Genomic DNA, 14763 nt, shown 5'->3' on the forward strand with positions numbered 1-14763 from the left:
ATATTGTTACACATATACGTATGAACACTTTTTTTTTGCAACAAATAAGTTTTTCGCTTTTATCTCGTTTTAAAAAAAAACTGTATGTCCATACATGTAAGTGTTTCCGATTATGCATATGAAAGTTTCCCAGTAGTGGTTCGGATCCAACGATGCCAACCCTAGCATAAAGATGCTAAACCTAGCACAATTTGAGCTTCGTTGACATCAGCGGCGTATACTCTGGGTCATCTAGGTAATCGGAGATGACCCGGCTATAATTTTTAATTATTTTTTTTTCTCCCTCGCAATATTTTTCCGAACCAATCTTTGATTCATACATTTCTTTGCTTCCAGCGCGCGAATGTTTTCAACCGTTTGTTGAATGTCCGAGAGCCTTTCTCCAGCTGGTGGAATCTTCTCCGCAGGGTAAGATTCCACCAGCTCCCTTTAAATCCCCTTGCGAGGAGGGACGGGAGAGGGGAAGGAGACACTGCTTCTCAGGCACGGTGATTCCGGGGTCAGGGTAACCTCCTTCTGGAGAGAGTCCACCGGTCGCACTCTCCACCCCAGAGTCTTTGCAGTTCCCTTGGCTGGCGCAGTGTTGCCAATCTCCGAATGCAGGATTTCCCTTTTACCAGTGTAAAATTTCCCTTTTTCGACCTAAATTTCCCTCGATTTTCAAAACACATCTGAAGCTGTATCTTTGTATTACTATAAATGTTAATCAGGACCGTATATAAGGGGGTTTAGTGGGTTCAAACCCCCATTGAATAAAATAGTAGAAACTGATCATAATTTCATAATATAATTATCCTAAAATAAACATTTGAATTTTAAAATAAAACACTAATGTATTGAAAAAATGCGCAAACCAAAAAAAAAAAATCGTCTGCGGCGCAATGATTGTCGGACTTTGAAACCCACCCATTGTCAAAGCTTAGCTAGGGGCCTGCTGTTAATATTTTTCTTTTCACGCCTGTTTTGCCTGAGGAACAAACTTTATTATTATTATTATTATTAAATATTTATGAAAATCATAAAAGTGTGAAGTAATGGGCAGCTACTCAATACGATTTTTTTTTCACATGTTTCCCAGATATCTTTTCCTCCGCAGATAAATCCCCACGACGTTTTCTAACCTTTTTGTGAGTTGCATGTAGCTTCCTATCAGTCACCTCTTCGTTCGTCACCATTCTCCTTGCAACAACACAGGACACACAAAGTCAGACACACAGCCACTAAGACACGTTCTGAAATGATGGATGGAACAAAAATAATGAAAATCGCGTCCCAAATTATTTCCAGGTGCAGCGTGGCTCGTGCCTTGAGGCCTTTCTAGGAAACGCGACAAATATAAGACTGGCCGGTCAAGGTCATCTATAACAGGGAGAAAGAAAGCTTACTGAAAAGTGTCACTGTTGCTAACTATTCATTTGGAAAAAGTATACGCTGAGAAAAAATATTTTCGAACTTTCTAAAAGAATGACACGAAAATTTGAGTTTAAATTTCCCTGTTTTTTTAGCTATTTTTCATTAAATTTCGCTTTTCCCTTTTCACCCTCAAATTTCCCTGTGCCGAGGGAAATTTCCCTGCTTTTGGCATCACTGGGCTGGCGCCCTCTTCTGCTATTCTTCCCCGATAGCCTTTGTGTCGTAGGATCTGTGTCGTTTGCAACAGGAAAATTTCTCAGGAACGGGAATTCTGGGTTCACAACTTAAGTACTGAAAAGGGACGTTGGGAAAATACATGTGAAAGTGCTCGAATAAGAGGGAAATCTGAACATTTGCGAACCGATTCTATGTTAATTCTCATTTTACATCTGCTTCTGTCTTCCTGAGCTCTTGCTATGTGAACAGAATTTGTCAAAGGTAAATAGCTTAAATATTGAAGATTAAGGTAATTAAATAAATTAAAATTTAAACTCCAGTGTTCGAATACCGGCCCGGGCACGGGTGTTCTTTGTAAATGTTCCTTCATCAATTTCATATCATCATTCGTCGTGATTAGCCAAAAGTGGCAGAAAAGCGACGTCAAATAACAATGTAATCAATTGATCAATGAAGTAATTAAACTATTTATATACTTACTGTTTCCAATTTTGTATTACAAAATGCGTGATTACTTTCTGTTTGTAGCCTTTAAAACCAGTGAGAGTACTTCTTTAACGCAAATGAATCATTTTTGAAAGGGAAATTTATCAGAAATAAATTAAATATATCATTTACGTTGCTTTCCCTCCCCCCCTCTTTAGATTAATAGTGATCATAAAGATGAAAGGTATGAATGTTAAATATACAACAAATGCAATGGCAATGATTCCAACTTATAGAACCTCGCGCATCGCAAGGAATTTAAAGCTGGGAAAGCGAAATTTTCAGCATCCATACGGAATTTCATTCTTGAGTCAAACAGGAACACAAAAGAAGAGGGACGGGAATTGAATGCATGTTGTAGGTGGCTTTGTGTTGGGTTTGGTGTTCCTGTTGGCGATTCGAAAAATGTCTATTTAATTAGGTGTTCGTGGTTTAGTATTCGTGCTAGTGCTGTGTTTAATGAAGTTAAAGGCAATGGATATAATAGAACATTTGCGTGTGAAAATATTTGGAACGAGATCTTTTTCGGAGAAATTGCAAATCCTTAATGCAGGTAGGCCAGTAGCATCTCTTGTTATCACAGGTCTTGAACTTATATTTCCGTACAAAAATCGGGAACGCACGAGCAACTGGGTACTGGACTGGGCTAACTTGAATTTTACACTTCAGTTAATCTTGAGGGTTTTTATTTTGAAAAGCACATAGTGGTCGCAACAATAAGGTAAAATTTTCCACACATATATTCATAAATCCTGTATGGATGTTGAGGTAAATTTGTAGGAAGACTTCAGGAATGGTGGATGAATCAAGGGTCGGAGATCACCCAATCGTTAAAACCAGCATACGCCACTAGTTGACACCCTGTGTTTATGTAATGGGAAAATCTAGCATAATTTGTAAACTTGCTTCTCTGGGAGGGAGAAATTCACCTGAAAAGACGATAATTTGAGACATTGAAAATAAAATTGTATCCAGATCTTATTTTCGGTCTACATGCTTTCCTAACCACGCCTTCTCTTCATCTTTTCTTTCTTTTCCCCAGTTTACCTCGTGACGAACATTTCATGGCAAGAAATCTGTAGAAAATGGTGGGGCACAAATAAAACAAATGTTCCGCTTTGTAGTCGACGAATCACCTCAAACTTTCTCTAGTTCAATGTTGAACTCATCTCGGAAAGTAGATGAATAACTGAAAATTGCAATCATACGAAAAATAATTGTAATTAATTATCAATAATAGTAACAATTCATTATTATTAGGGCCCGAAACTTTATGTTATAACATATTTTTCAATTGGCTTCGGATCTATTATTGGGGTGAGATCTTTACATATCTGATGAAAATCAGCCAAACTTGACAAAGCATATTTTGACATATTTCACCAATTTCGCGTTGTTGTAATAAGACCTATTTCTGTATAATTTCGTAATTCTCTCGCACATAATTGGTTATTTCATAAATTTTTTCTTCGTAGCTTTAGCACAACGGATAGTTCATATTGTCGATGGCAGGATATGGAAATTACGGAGGAAGAAAGGTGCCGTCTTTTCTTAGTACAGAACAATATAATACCCCACTTTTTTATCCCGCCGACAATTGATAGCCATGCAAACATTATTGAGGCAAAATGTTCTCTCTCATTGTTGCACGGGAAGTAAAGAAGTTTCGTTCTCATTTCTTTGTCTTTTTCGCTGTTGTGCATATTTTTGGCTTTACTGGGAATATTTCTGCATTTTTCTGACATATTTGTAATTTTTCGACATATTTTACAATTTATATGACATAATTACATACATATTTTACAGTTTTATAGGACATAAAATCCCAGGCCCTTATTATTATGTAGATCCTAGCACAATTTATCAGCATTTAACATAATTTCACAGATTAAACGTAACTTTTTTCTGATCGGGAGGTTGGCAACGCTGTTCGGATCCCACTTTAAACTGTAGGTCCAGCCCTGATTAGCCCTTCTGTGCATAAATTGGACTTAAAAAGGAACTCAAGCAAACTGCATATGAAAGCTTGCTCACGGACGCACGTGTCTTTAGTGGGGAGAAGGGGGTGGCATGGGGACGCATATGCATATCAAGGGGTGGGCGAAGTGGAGACCGCTCGGTGTCTCGCACCATGTTCTAGACGCTGTACTGCGAAGTCTGCGGTCAGCTAGTTACGCCATTGGTTTTCATGTCGAAATTCTTGCGGTGGAAAAGCTGTTTGGGCTGTGTGGAAGGGAATTGTACAATCGACTCGGAACGCAAACGCAGCAAATTATGGAGCGTTCGGTGATCGCTTGTGTACGGAAGTTATTCCGTCGAAGAATTCTGCTGAATCGAGCTTTCCGTCTGAGTAAACGTTGCTGCGCGAAGCAGACCACAGGGTGTAGTGGCTATTGGTATAGCAGCGTGGCAGCATGCGGTGAGTTCGTTTTCTTTTGCATAAGGTAGACAATTAAAAGTGGGGCTACTTCGTATAAGCAACGGGGGAAAGTATCTATTGTTACAGGCATGTTCTCAGATAAAGCGCCGAATTGTTGGTTCCAGCTAGAGTTCTGCATGCAGGGGTGGCATGTTTAAAACACCCTGTTTTAACCTTTTGAGTCCCAACTATCTCGATCGAGAAACCCTGTGTCAGGTCGTAGTTTATACGTTATAACTTTTCTATTTTTGGCTAGAATTTCGATTTTTTTTATATTGTTCCTAACACATGCATTTAACAGAAATGTTGCTATAGTCATTTCAAGGTACCGCTGCATTTTGAAGCTTGAATCAGTGGCGTGCCCACCATTCCTTTTGGTGGTACAACTCAAGTTACATTGGTCATACGACAATGATGCAAATATTTTTCTGTTTATTACATGCCAGCGATAATTTCTATGAGCATTTTGAACTTTTTATATCCTTTTTTTCGGGGGGCAGGGGGGCGAAACCCCATTTTTTTTAAAAAAAGGTATTTTCAGGGGATTTCCCCCCTTTCCCCCTCCATATATACGCAATGTGCATAAATTATATCTCGTCTGAATCTGTGATTCATTCTGCGTACAACGGTATATAGTTCATATCTCCAGGGCAAATAGTCTCTGAGCTAAAGTCATTTCAAGGTATACCGCTGCATTTTGAAGCTTGAATCAATGGCGTACCCACCATTCCTTTTGGAGGTACAACTAAAGTTACATTGGTCATACGACAATGATGCAAATATTTTTCTGTTTATTACATGCTAGCGATAATTTCTATGTGCATTTTGAACTTTTCATATCCTTTTTTTCGGGGGGGGCGAAGGGGGCGAAACCCCTTTTTTTTTAAAAAAAAAAGTATTTTCAGGGGATTTCCCCTTCCCCCTCCATATGTACGCCGAATGTGCATATATTATATATCGTCTGAATCTCTGGTTCATTCCACGTACAACGGTATATCACTCATCTCTCTAGGGCAATTAGTCTCCGATCTACACTCATTTAATTGAAACTCTGCATTTTGCTCAAAATCGGCTCGGGACCGAGAGGCTTACATGTGAAAATGGCCTTGGGACTCAAAAGGTTAAACAACTTGGCACAAAACATGAACCTCGAGTTCCAGAAGGTTTAAAAAATTACACATAACGTGTATATTTTTAAGAACCTGGAAAATTTTTGAGGAGCGAGTGCCCCCTTTGCCCCCTCCAAGTTACGCCTATGTGCGGGTTGTACAGCCAACGGCAAATATAATAGTAGGCAAAATGTCCATGACTATTGTCAGTATTTTTTTATTCCATATTCTGTGTTGTTTTAAGGAATGGAAGTCTATTGATGCCAAGCAGATGTTGTCCTCTCCATATTGACGTTTTTATTTCAATTCCTGATCACCACTCTGTTGAAATCAGACTGGAGGAAAATGGTGGTGGACAATTCGCCTACCCTTTATTTTGCCGTTGAGTGTAGTACCTTATACTTTTTATTGATTACCGTCAGTAGCGGCGATTGGGTTACAATACTGTGGGGATGGGGCAGGACACCTTACTTTTTTTGGTAGACAAGGCTTAGCTTTAAAAGTGTGGAGACAAAAGTGAGCAACTCTCCCCCTCCCCTAAACGCCACCACTGATTGCAACTATACATACCAAGAAAATAAGTAGCTGTTGTATATGAGTCCAATTACTAATCATCTCATGGGTCTCTCCGATGACATAGTGGGAACTCTGTCACATTGTAATCAAAGTATTCCGGGTTCGATACTCATGGGTGATCCAATATCTCGGTGCTACATCACGCAACTACTTGAAAGGAAGCGACCCCACCCCAAAACCAAAATGACATCTACAGAGCATTCCCTGACATTCGCTACGAGACTCGGAGGCAAGCTGCCCGGCATCAGCGCTTGTCTTTCCCGGTGAACGGGTCAGCGACAGTCGCTGGAGTCGGCTATTAAAATTACAGTTCTCATATTGTGTACTAACCTTGACTACAGAAGGTGTTGAAAATGATGTCCCTCTGCTGCAACACATTCATGGCATCTCCGAAGGAAATTGGCATTTACACGTGCAAGTTCGTCTACTGTAATTCTCCCGATTTTTCGTACAATACTATCTTTTAACTAACGGATGGTGTGCGGATTGTCTTTGCATACTTTATTTCCTCATTTTGGTAAAAATCTGATATTCCCCGGACACCTATAACTTCTTCGTTTTGTCCATTTTTGACATTTGTACTTACCTATCTGCTTCGCGGAACATTCTTTAAGGTGTATTCACGTTTTTCGTCCCTGAATCTGTGGGAAATTTAAACCAAAAAAATATTTTTGTTTGAAATTTTTGAGTCCAAATTTCCCACCGATTCCGGGCTCCGCCCCTGGGGTAATTGTCCTACCGCCCCCAACCGCTAATGTGGCCCCGCCTCCGCTCCACTCCGGCTCCCCGGCTTTATCTATAGAGTCCCTGTTAAGGGCATGTTAGAAATTGGCCGGAGTCACCTGCCCCCAAATGAGCCCCAAACTTTTAAATTTGAAGAAATCCGTTACATCACACAAAACACCTTCCAGATGTTAGACAACACTACAGGAACTTATTACCGTTAAGTAGTTTCTTCTGTAAAAATGAAAAAATCTGTCCGGGGAATATCAGATTAGTACCCTCATTTTTCTTTCCACTTTTATTCAGAACTGACCCTGTTACTCTAAACTTTTTTACGATGTTTAATATATGCGACTGTCGCGGACCCGTTCACCGGGAAAGACAAGCGCTGATGCCGGGCCGCTTGCCGCCGAGTCTCGTAGCGAATGTCAGGGAATGTTCTGTACAATTAGTGGATGACTGCTGAAAGAAGAAGTTTCCGACTACGCGAGAACCGCCAATGGGTGCTAGTAATTGTTATCTTGAAATCTAGTCCCATTTTAAAGCTTTATTCTGGAAACTTAACTACGCTATTTGTCATCTGGCAGATTGCACGTTAGGCATAGGCTGGGGTCGAAGCTTCACGCTGTTAAGCTCACCGTTGGTGCATGGCGTTCCTCGTTCCGTCCTCGTCAAGAAGTTCTTCTTGCTCGACTGCGTCTAACACAGAGGTTTTCAATAATTCACAGAGCAATTGGGACCAGTTTCATACATCAGAGACAAATTAAAATCGGATATTTTGTGTTTCGCATGGTTCGTACTTACCAATTCTGTATTGCGGAACATAGTTCAAGGTGCATTTTACACGAACACAAACACAATTTTTCACATAGAGAGTAATCCCCCCCCCCCTATTTTCGCTTGCGTAACGCACAATATGGCAGCCACAACTTGACTACTGTTGTGGGTATGCAGTATTTCCAACCTTCTTCACCGAACCGAAAAACCTACTATCGTGTTGGTCACGTGTGCAAATTGTACATTATGCACGGGTAGCTGACGGATAGCCCCACGAACCATTCACGGATAGCCCCACGAACCATTTCCGATAAGGTTAGGTTAGGCAAGCATAATTAAAAAAAGGGGGGTTGTAAACACTGACAGGGGGTTACGTCATCAAACATACGCAGCATATGTTTCACGCAGGGGAAGCAAATGAAAGCAATGGCAATTGTGCGTCGGTGAGATATTTCTCTTGAAAAATACATGACTTCGCGGTCAAGTACATTCCACGATGAAAGAAAATACCTCGACGAACGTTGGAAACCTTAGAGAAACTCATTTCCGTAAGTAGTTTCTTCTGTAAAAATGAAGAAATGTGTCTCCGATATACGAAACTGTTACCAGCAATTGAGCTACTTCGTACATTTGAAAATACATGACGAGCTACCAAGTAGGGATTGAATTTTTTACGATTCGTTGTTGGTTTATACAAAACGAAGATATATATATATATAATCACGTTTTTACCGTACTAAGACGCCAGGGTCCTCGGGTTCGAATCTCGGCATGAGCATAAATAACAAAAATTAAATCACATCAGATTATTTTTAATTTTTCTGCAATATACAGAGGCTGTCATTTCTTAAAAAGAGTTCAAATCATGTAGATACCTTTCTTACGAACACAGTAAAATTTAAAGACTTGCCCCTAATCAAAATATTGCCGCTCTCATCTACAGTCTATTCTAGCCAAACCTCTCGAGATACTGGTAATGACCGAGCTACCGATAGCTCGCGATCTACGGTTTGGCGATCCCTCGTCCAGCGCATGGTCACTTACTGCAACGGATGGATGCTTCAATGTGCCGCTTTTGCTTTCCTCGGGCAGATTTTTAATCTTCCCGACTGTTTGTCGTCCCGGAAATGGAAACAGTGTTTTATCACATGTTTTTAGCTTTTTTGCGAAGACTTGTCTCTTCCACTGCCTGTGAAGAAGTTTTTACCTTGTGCTTGTCTGTGCATGTCCCTTTTCAACCTTGCACTTTTAACTTTTCCCAAAGGGCTGTTTACACACTTTGTTTTAACATTTTCAGTAAGAATTTTAGATGGCGCATCTCCGTCAAAACCATGTCATGCGTTCCCCCAAATCATATCATGCGTCTCCCCCAAATAACATCATTCGCACCCTCAAACCGTATCGTAATTTCCACAAAGTATTTAATTACGACAGCGTGTCTATCGAAAGTATAACTTTTTTCTTAGCTTTACTGAACACTATACTTGATCTGCCCCTCCTCCCTAAACAGGGGTGCCCATCACTGAATACCGCCCCTAAAACCGTTCATCATAATCCCCCCCAATGCTAAAACTACACCACCCAATAGATGGCGCAGTGTCTCTGGTCCGATCCCAACGCAGTATTAGCAATAATTCATGTCAAAATGACATGTTTAATTGTCCATATTTTTTAATTCCTCGATTTTCTAAAAAACTTAAAGCTAGCGCATTGAGTGGTTAAATGTAGTAAATTAAATTATGTAAATGCATATAAATAGTGTTTGTGAGTGGGTTTATGAAACTCACAATTTGAATATTTAACACAAATCGTTACACAACTTAACATAAAGATAGAAAATTCAACTTGGGCAAACCAAATAACATGCTCCAGCCATATGACCGATTCAATTATTGTTTTACGAGCCATTACGGAACCCTGAGTAGGAATCCTTAAGCTCATGGAGATAATGTAATACGGTTCCTCTTTCAAGGAACTCCCCCGTTTTCTTGTGGTAAATATAATTATTTATTTTAGTAACCCATGACAATATTTACGTGGATTTTATCTTCAGTGGAAATTTAATTAGTTAAGTAAACTTTTTCTGTGACAAGAAGTTAGAAATGCGGATTCGATATATTCTTGTTCCAAATGATGCAATGCAACTGCTTTAAGTCCCATGATTTCTGCCGTAATATTGGTGAAGACAATGAATTTACGCTTTAGAGATCGTAAAGGTTATCCTGCCCTTTCCTAGATCGCATCACGAGAACACGTTAATTCAATAGTCCCCAAAAAACTCGACTTACTTGCATAGACGCGTTAGGAAAGACATATTAAACCTTAAAATAAATAATTAGGTGTAGCTTTTTATTGATTTCTTTGTGAGCATTCGCAGCAATAGTTTAATGTGACACAAGCGACAATTTTACATGAATTTATGTAAATGTAAAAACCAGTGGCGTAGTGCAGTTCTCTGGGGCCCCCCTGCAAGTAAAATATTGGGGAGGCCCAGAGTGGGACGGACACACAAGAGTTAGCAATCCCCACCCCCTAGTTATAAAATAGATTAATTTTAACCCTGCTTTCCCATTTTTTTGTCATCGACTTAGGCTGTACGTATATCAGTTTAGTAGTTTGTCGAAACTAAATCAGGGTGGTCTGAATCTCTGATAAATAACTGGATGAAGAAATTATAAATATTTCCTCTTACTTCAACGCGGTGGCAATGCCAGGATTCCTGTCTTAAGTAGGGTAACTATTTTGGGTCCTTTGTATATTTCTTTTGTTCTGATTTTTTTAAAAGATGTACGTTACATATAATACACACATATATATATAAAAATACTGTTCGGGAAAATTGTTTATAGGATAGTAAACACTCCTTCATTGGACTTAAAGGTGGATGTGCCTTCAGCCCAAAAAGCCATCTTCTGGCTATGCCAGGCCAAGATTTACAAAAGATCCGCTCACATTATGCTTCTAATACTAATAGTGAGTTATACACTCAAGAAAACTTATAATTTCAGTTATGGGAGTTGAACTGGACCTGGATTGTCGATGGTGGCCTGACATCAAAAGATCAATTGCAATCTGCTGCGAAGAAATAGCAGCGGACTCAAGTCTTGAGAGATAGAAAATTAAGCGACTAGACTTTATTCACTGAAAATTTGTCACTCAATGAAATGCCGATTGAAGGGATTGGAGCACTTCCAGCACTGTATACGTTGTATATCCTGCGTGGTGGAATTGGGTCTACTGGACCTAAGGGTAAAGGGATAATTGCCCCTGGGCTCCACATCCTGAGTTTTTGGGCCCCTTTGAAGTACAACGTAACAGGTGTGAACAATGTGGGAAATTTATCTCGGAACTTATTTCAATTTCATACTGAGGCTTGGGCAGGCCCGTAGCCAGGAATTCTTCGTAGGGGGGGGGGGGGCGAAGTCAATCCTAGAGGGGGCAATTTTTAATATACGGTATCGCATTGGCAGATATAGCAGGGTACACAAAGGCAGTTGCCCCCTCCTCCAAAAGAGAGAAGTAATAGAAAAGGGATGATATCTTGAAACTCCAACGAACAAAAAAAAACTTCGAGCAACATCAAATAGCAATATTTCGATAATAACTTTTCCAGATTGTCAAAGAATATAAAGTTTAACATAAATAGGCTGATAGGGACTGTATCTACTTGATATTTACAGGTCGATAATGTTAATGGACGATTAATATGTACCAACAGCTTTGGGCCTCTCTGCAGAACTGATTAAGGGAGCCCTTTATAAATCATGCTTCATAATGAATCGTGTGCAATGGCATGCAAACTTCTCTCCCTAGACATCACTTTGATCTCGATGCATTACCGATGTGCTAAATAAATTTTAAGTCATTTTTCTAACACCTCGAAAAGGAGCAAATTGGTACAAGAATTCAGTCATAACTTTTTACTGGTTAAAGATACGTCGAAAAAACCTTCACCATTGCATTTCTCGTGAAATTCTAGCTTGATTTGATATATCATATCACCACCTTCCCATTTAAAATCCTGAAGTTGAATTCAAGATGGCGGACATCAAGATGGCCGCCGACCGCGCGGGTGGCGTCAATGTGGTTCCCCCTTGGCCTGATAACGATTGATCATCACCATTTCCATGTTGCACGCTGCAGTGGCCTTGTACCGAGGGTGTTAAGTGACTTTTTGAGCCACCCTGTACATTACTATTATGAAAACTACGTAGCTATAAAGGTATGATATGAGAGAAGTTTCCTATCGATTGTCATCTGTGAGCAAGTAACTTAATTCTGAATTTCAGAGGAGACCCATAATGTCAAGTTGCCCGAGCCCCTCTCGCTGTGACAACACGCCACTGCTCATTATCGCAAAAGTCGTCATATGATATTTTACTGGGAACCAAATTTCGGTTTCGTAAATTCATTTTTTTTAATAAGGGACACTATCTGCTGAATTTCTGGGATTATATAAAATTTTAGGAGCACAGAGAGAGAACATAACGGGGCCCCTACAGCCGGTACGCCACTGGTAAAAACCCACTCTGCTAGCAAAAACTTGTTTTTGATGGAGCTCGCTTTTAAAATTTACACGTTGAGGTTCGTGAACGTAGGCAAATCTGCTTTTCATTACCGAACGAGTGACCGTACTGGCGATTGATCAAATTGTATCTTTATTGAATGTCACTTCCCTCAATACTGCGGATTCTCGTGTCGCGACTAACCTAACGGTGCTAGTGACGTTAATTAAATAAACCAACCATTCTGCCCCTGATCAGTGATTGAGTTATTTTATTCAGTAAGTTGTCAGATATTTTTATTTTGGACTCAAATAATTATAATTATTACGCTGAAACAAAGTTACAGATATTTTGGGTTGCTATTGAAGCTTTCTAATTCGCCCCTCCCAAGTGATGACTTCTTTTACAAACAGCAACGTTTCCCCCCCTGTTTCGCGATAAATACACAGGAATTAGCAGAGGGAGCCACTGCAACCGGCGCTGCTATTCTCTTGTTTCCACCTTCCAACAGATGTAGTGAGTCGCGTTGCTTGAACAACATGTAAGTAGAATTGTACTGCAATTGAAAAAACTGTTGAACATAAGTTAAACTTACTTTTGCCGGAAATTATATTACTTTAGTCAAACTGTGTTTGTTTAGAATGTGCTCAATATCTGTCACGATAATCGTATTATTCGCGTGCAACTTATAACAGTTCGAACTTTTAACTTCAACAGTGATGCAAAATGTAAACCAACTTGCTAGTTGGGACTATGTTATGAACTTTCCATTATTTCCTTAAGTAGAATATTTACGAATGGAATTCACTTGAAATATATAATTCATGTAAGATATCGATTACATATCTTCGAGACTTTTCTTCATGTTGGTAATTTGCCGATGAACTGTGGGGCAAGCTATTGCTACGGAAACCCTACATTTGACCATATAATCTGCGAGTGAACGGGACAATAAGTCAGTTGGGTCCGGTCTGCTTTGTTGGCACACATTTTACTCGGTGGCAGTAAAGCAGGAATGTTTTTCATTTATATATGTATGTTCGTGTGCGTGTGTTGGGGTACAAAATCCGATTTATATATACGTACTCGTGCTTTCCACTCTATTAATAGAAAATTTGCGTAAATATTATTTATTTTTAAAAATAATGGTATAATTTAACAATACAGGGAATTTATCCAATTTGTTTGAAATTTGGGATACTTACTAATTTGGGCCTCGTAATCACGAATCTGCACTTAAAATTTTGCGCTCACGTATAGAAATTCCTGAATTATGTGGAATTCACATCGGTATGATTGTCAATACACTACTGTGGTAGCCATATTTGATGTGGACAAGTGAGGTTCGGTATTCGTTGCATACTTGTTGCTGTGTCTACAGCGTTGCCGCATTGTTACTTTTTCATTTGTGGATCATTGATCGTGGAAGAATGGAGGAGGGAAGGAGTGAAAAGATCGTCAATGTGGTGCAATTATTGAAATGGAGTACGGAAGATGATGGATTAAGAAAGAAATTAATGGGTTTTGGTGTTCTTCCGAAAGAAGGGAGTTACAAGTGTGTAAGGGGCCACATTCTACAATTATACAGGGTGTACCAAAAGTCCCATTACCCCCCCCCCCCTTTTGAATTGTAGACAAACCTCCAAAATGTTATTTTAACAGCATGCGTGTGATGAGACGATGGTATAGCATTAAATCAGACAAAGTACCACCATTTACTCCAGAGAATCTGTGTGAACACCGCCATTTTCATTGCACAGTATTATTCGCCTCCAGGTGTGATGTGAAATCCTCCGTGACATGGCTGGTGTGAGGGAAGCAAATGCACTGCGAACAGCTTCTTGAAGTTCCTCAGTTGTCTGAAAACGATTATGAGCGACTTTCTGTTTGATGTGCCCCATAGCGCATTATCACAAGATGTCAGATCTGGACTTCGGGGTGGTCATTTTAATACCTCAATTTTGTGTTCAGAGACAAATTGATTGGACGAGAATCGCCAAATTTACCAGCACCTCTAAAATGACCACCCCGAAGTCCAGATCTGACATCTTGTGATAATGCGCTATGGGGCACATCAAACAGAAAGTCGCCCATAATCGTTTTCAGACAACTGAGGAACTTCAAGAAGCTGTTCGCAGTGCATTTTCTTCCCTCACGCCATCCATGTCACGGAGGATTTCACATCACACCTGGAGGCGAATAATACTGTGCCATGAAAATGGCGGTGTGCACACAGATCCTTTGGAGTAAATGGTGGTCATTGGTCTGATTTAATGGTATACCATTCTCTCATCATACGCATGCTGTTAAAATAACATTTTGCAGGTTTGTCTACAATTTGAAGGGGCGGGGGGGGGGGGTAATGGGACTTTTGGTACACCCTGTACAAAGACAATACCACAATTGATAATTATAATTGGAAGTGCATCACGAAGGTTATAAGCGCAGGAAGAAGAAATCCAAGCCGTGCAATTACTCTGTTTCGATACGAAAAGGAAGTTTTTCAAGTTGCAAATATACATTTTTGTAAGGCTATGGGTTGCAAATTGTGCCTTGAATATAATATGTGAGGAGGCAG

General features: G+C 39.8%; 1 protein-coding gene across 1 annotated transcript in view; it reads left to right on the top strand.

The window, feature by feature from the left end:
* Window positions 1-4474: 4474 nt before the first annotated feature.
* ndl (serine protease nudel) overlaps window positions 4475-14763 on the top strand; it is a 114844-nt gene continuing 104555 nt past the window's right edge. The window contains exon 1 of the mRNA XM_083142257.1: window positions 4475-4495. Within this exon, the coding sequence (XP_082998383.1) occupies window positions 4491-4495 (5 nt within the window). The 5' untranslated portion in view covers window positions 4475-4490. The remainder of the gene's footprint in view (window positions 4496-14763) is intronic.

This window comes from Lepisma saccharinum, chromosome 20 (assembly GCF_977018435.1).
Source record: "Lepisma saccharinum chromosome 20, izLepSacc3.1, whole genome shotgun sequence".
Classification (NCBI taxonomy): Eukaryota; Metazoa; Arthropoda; class Insecta; order Zygentoma; family Lepismatidae; genus Lepisma; species Lepisma saccharinum.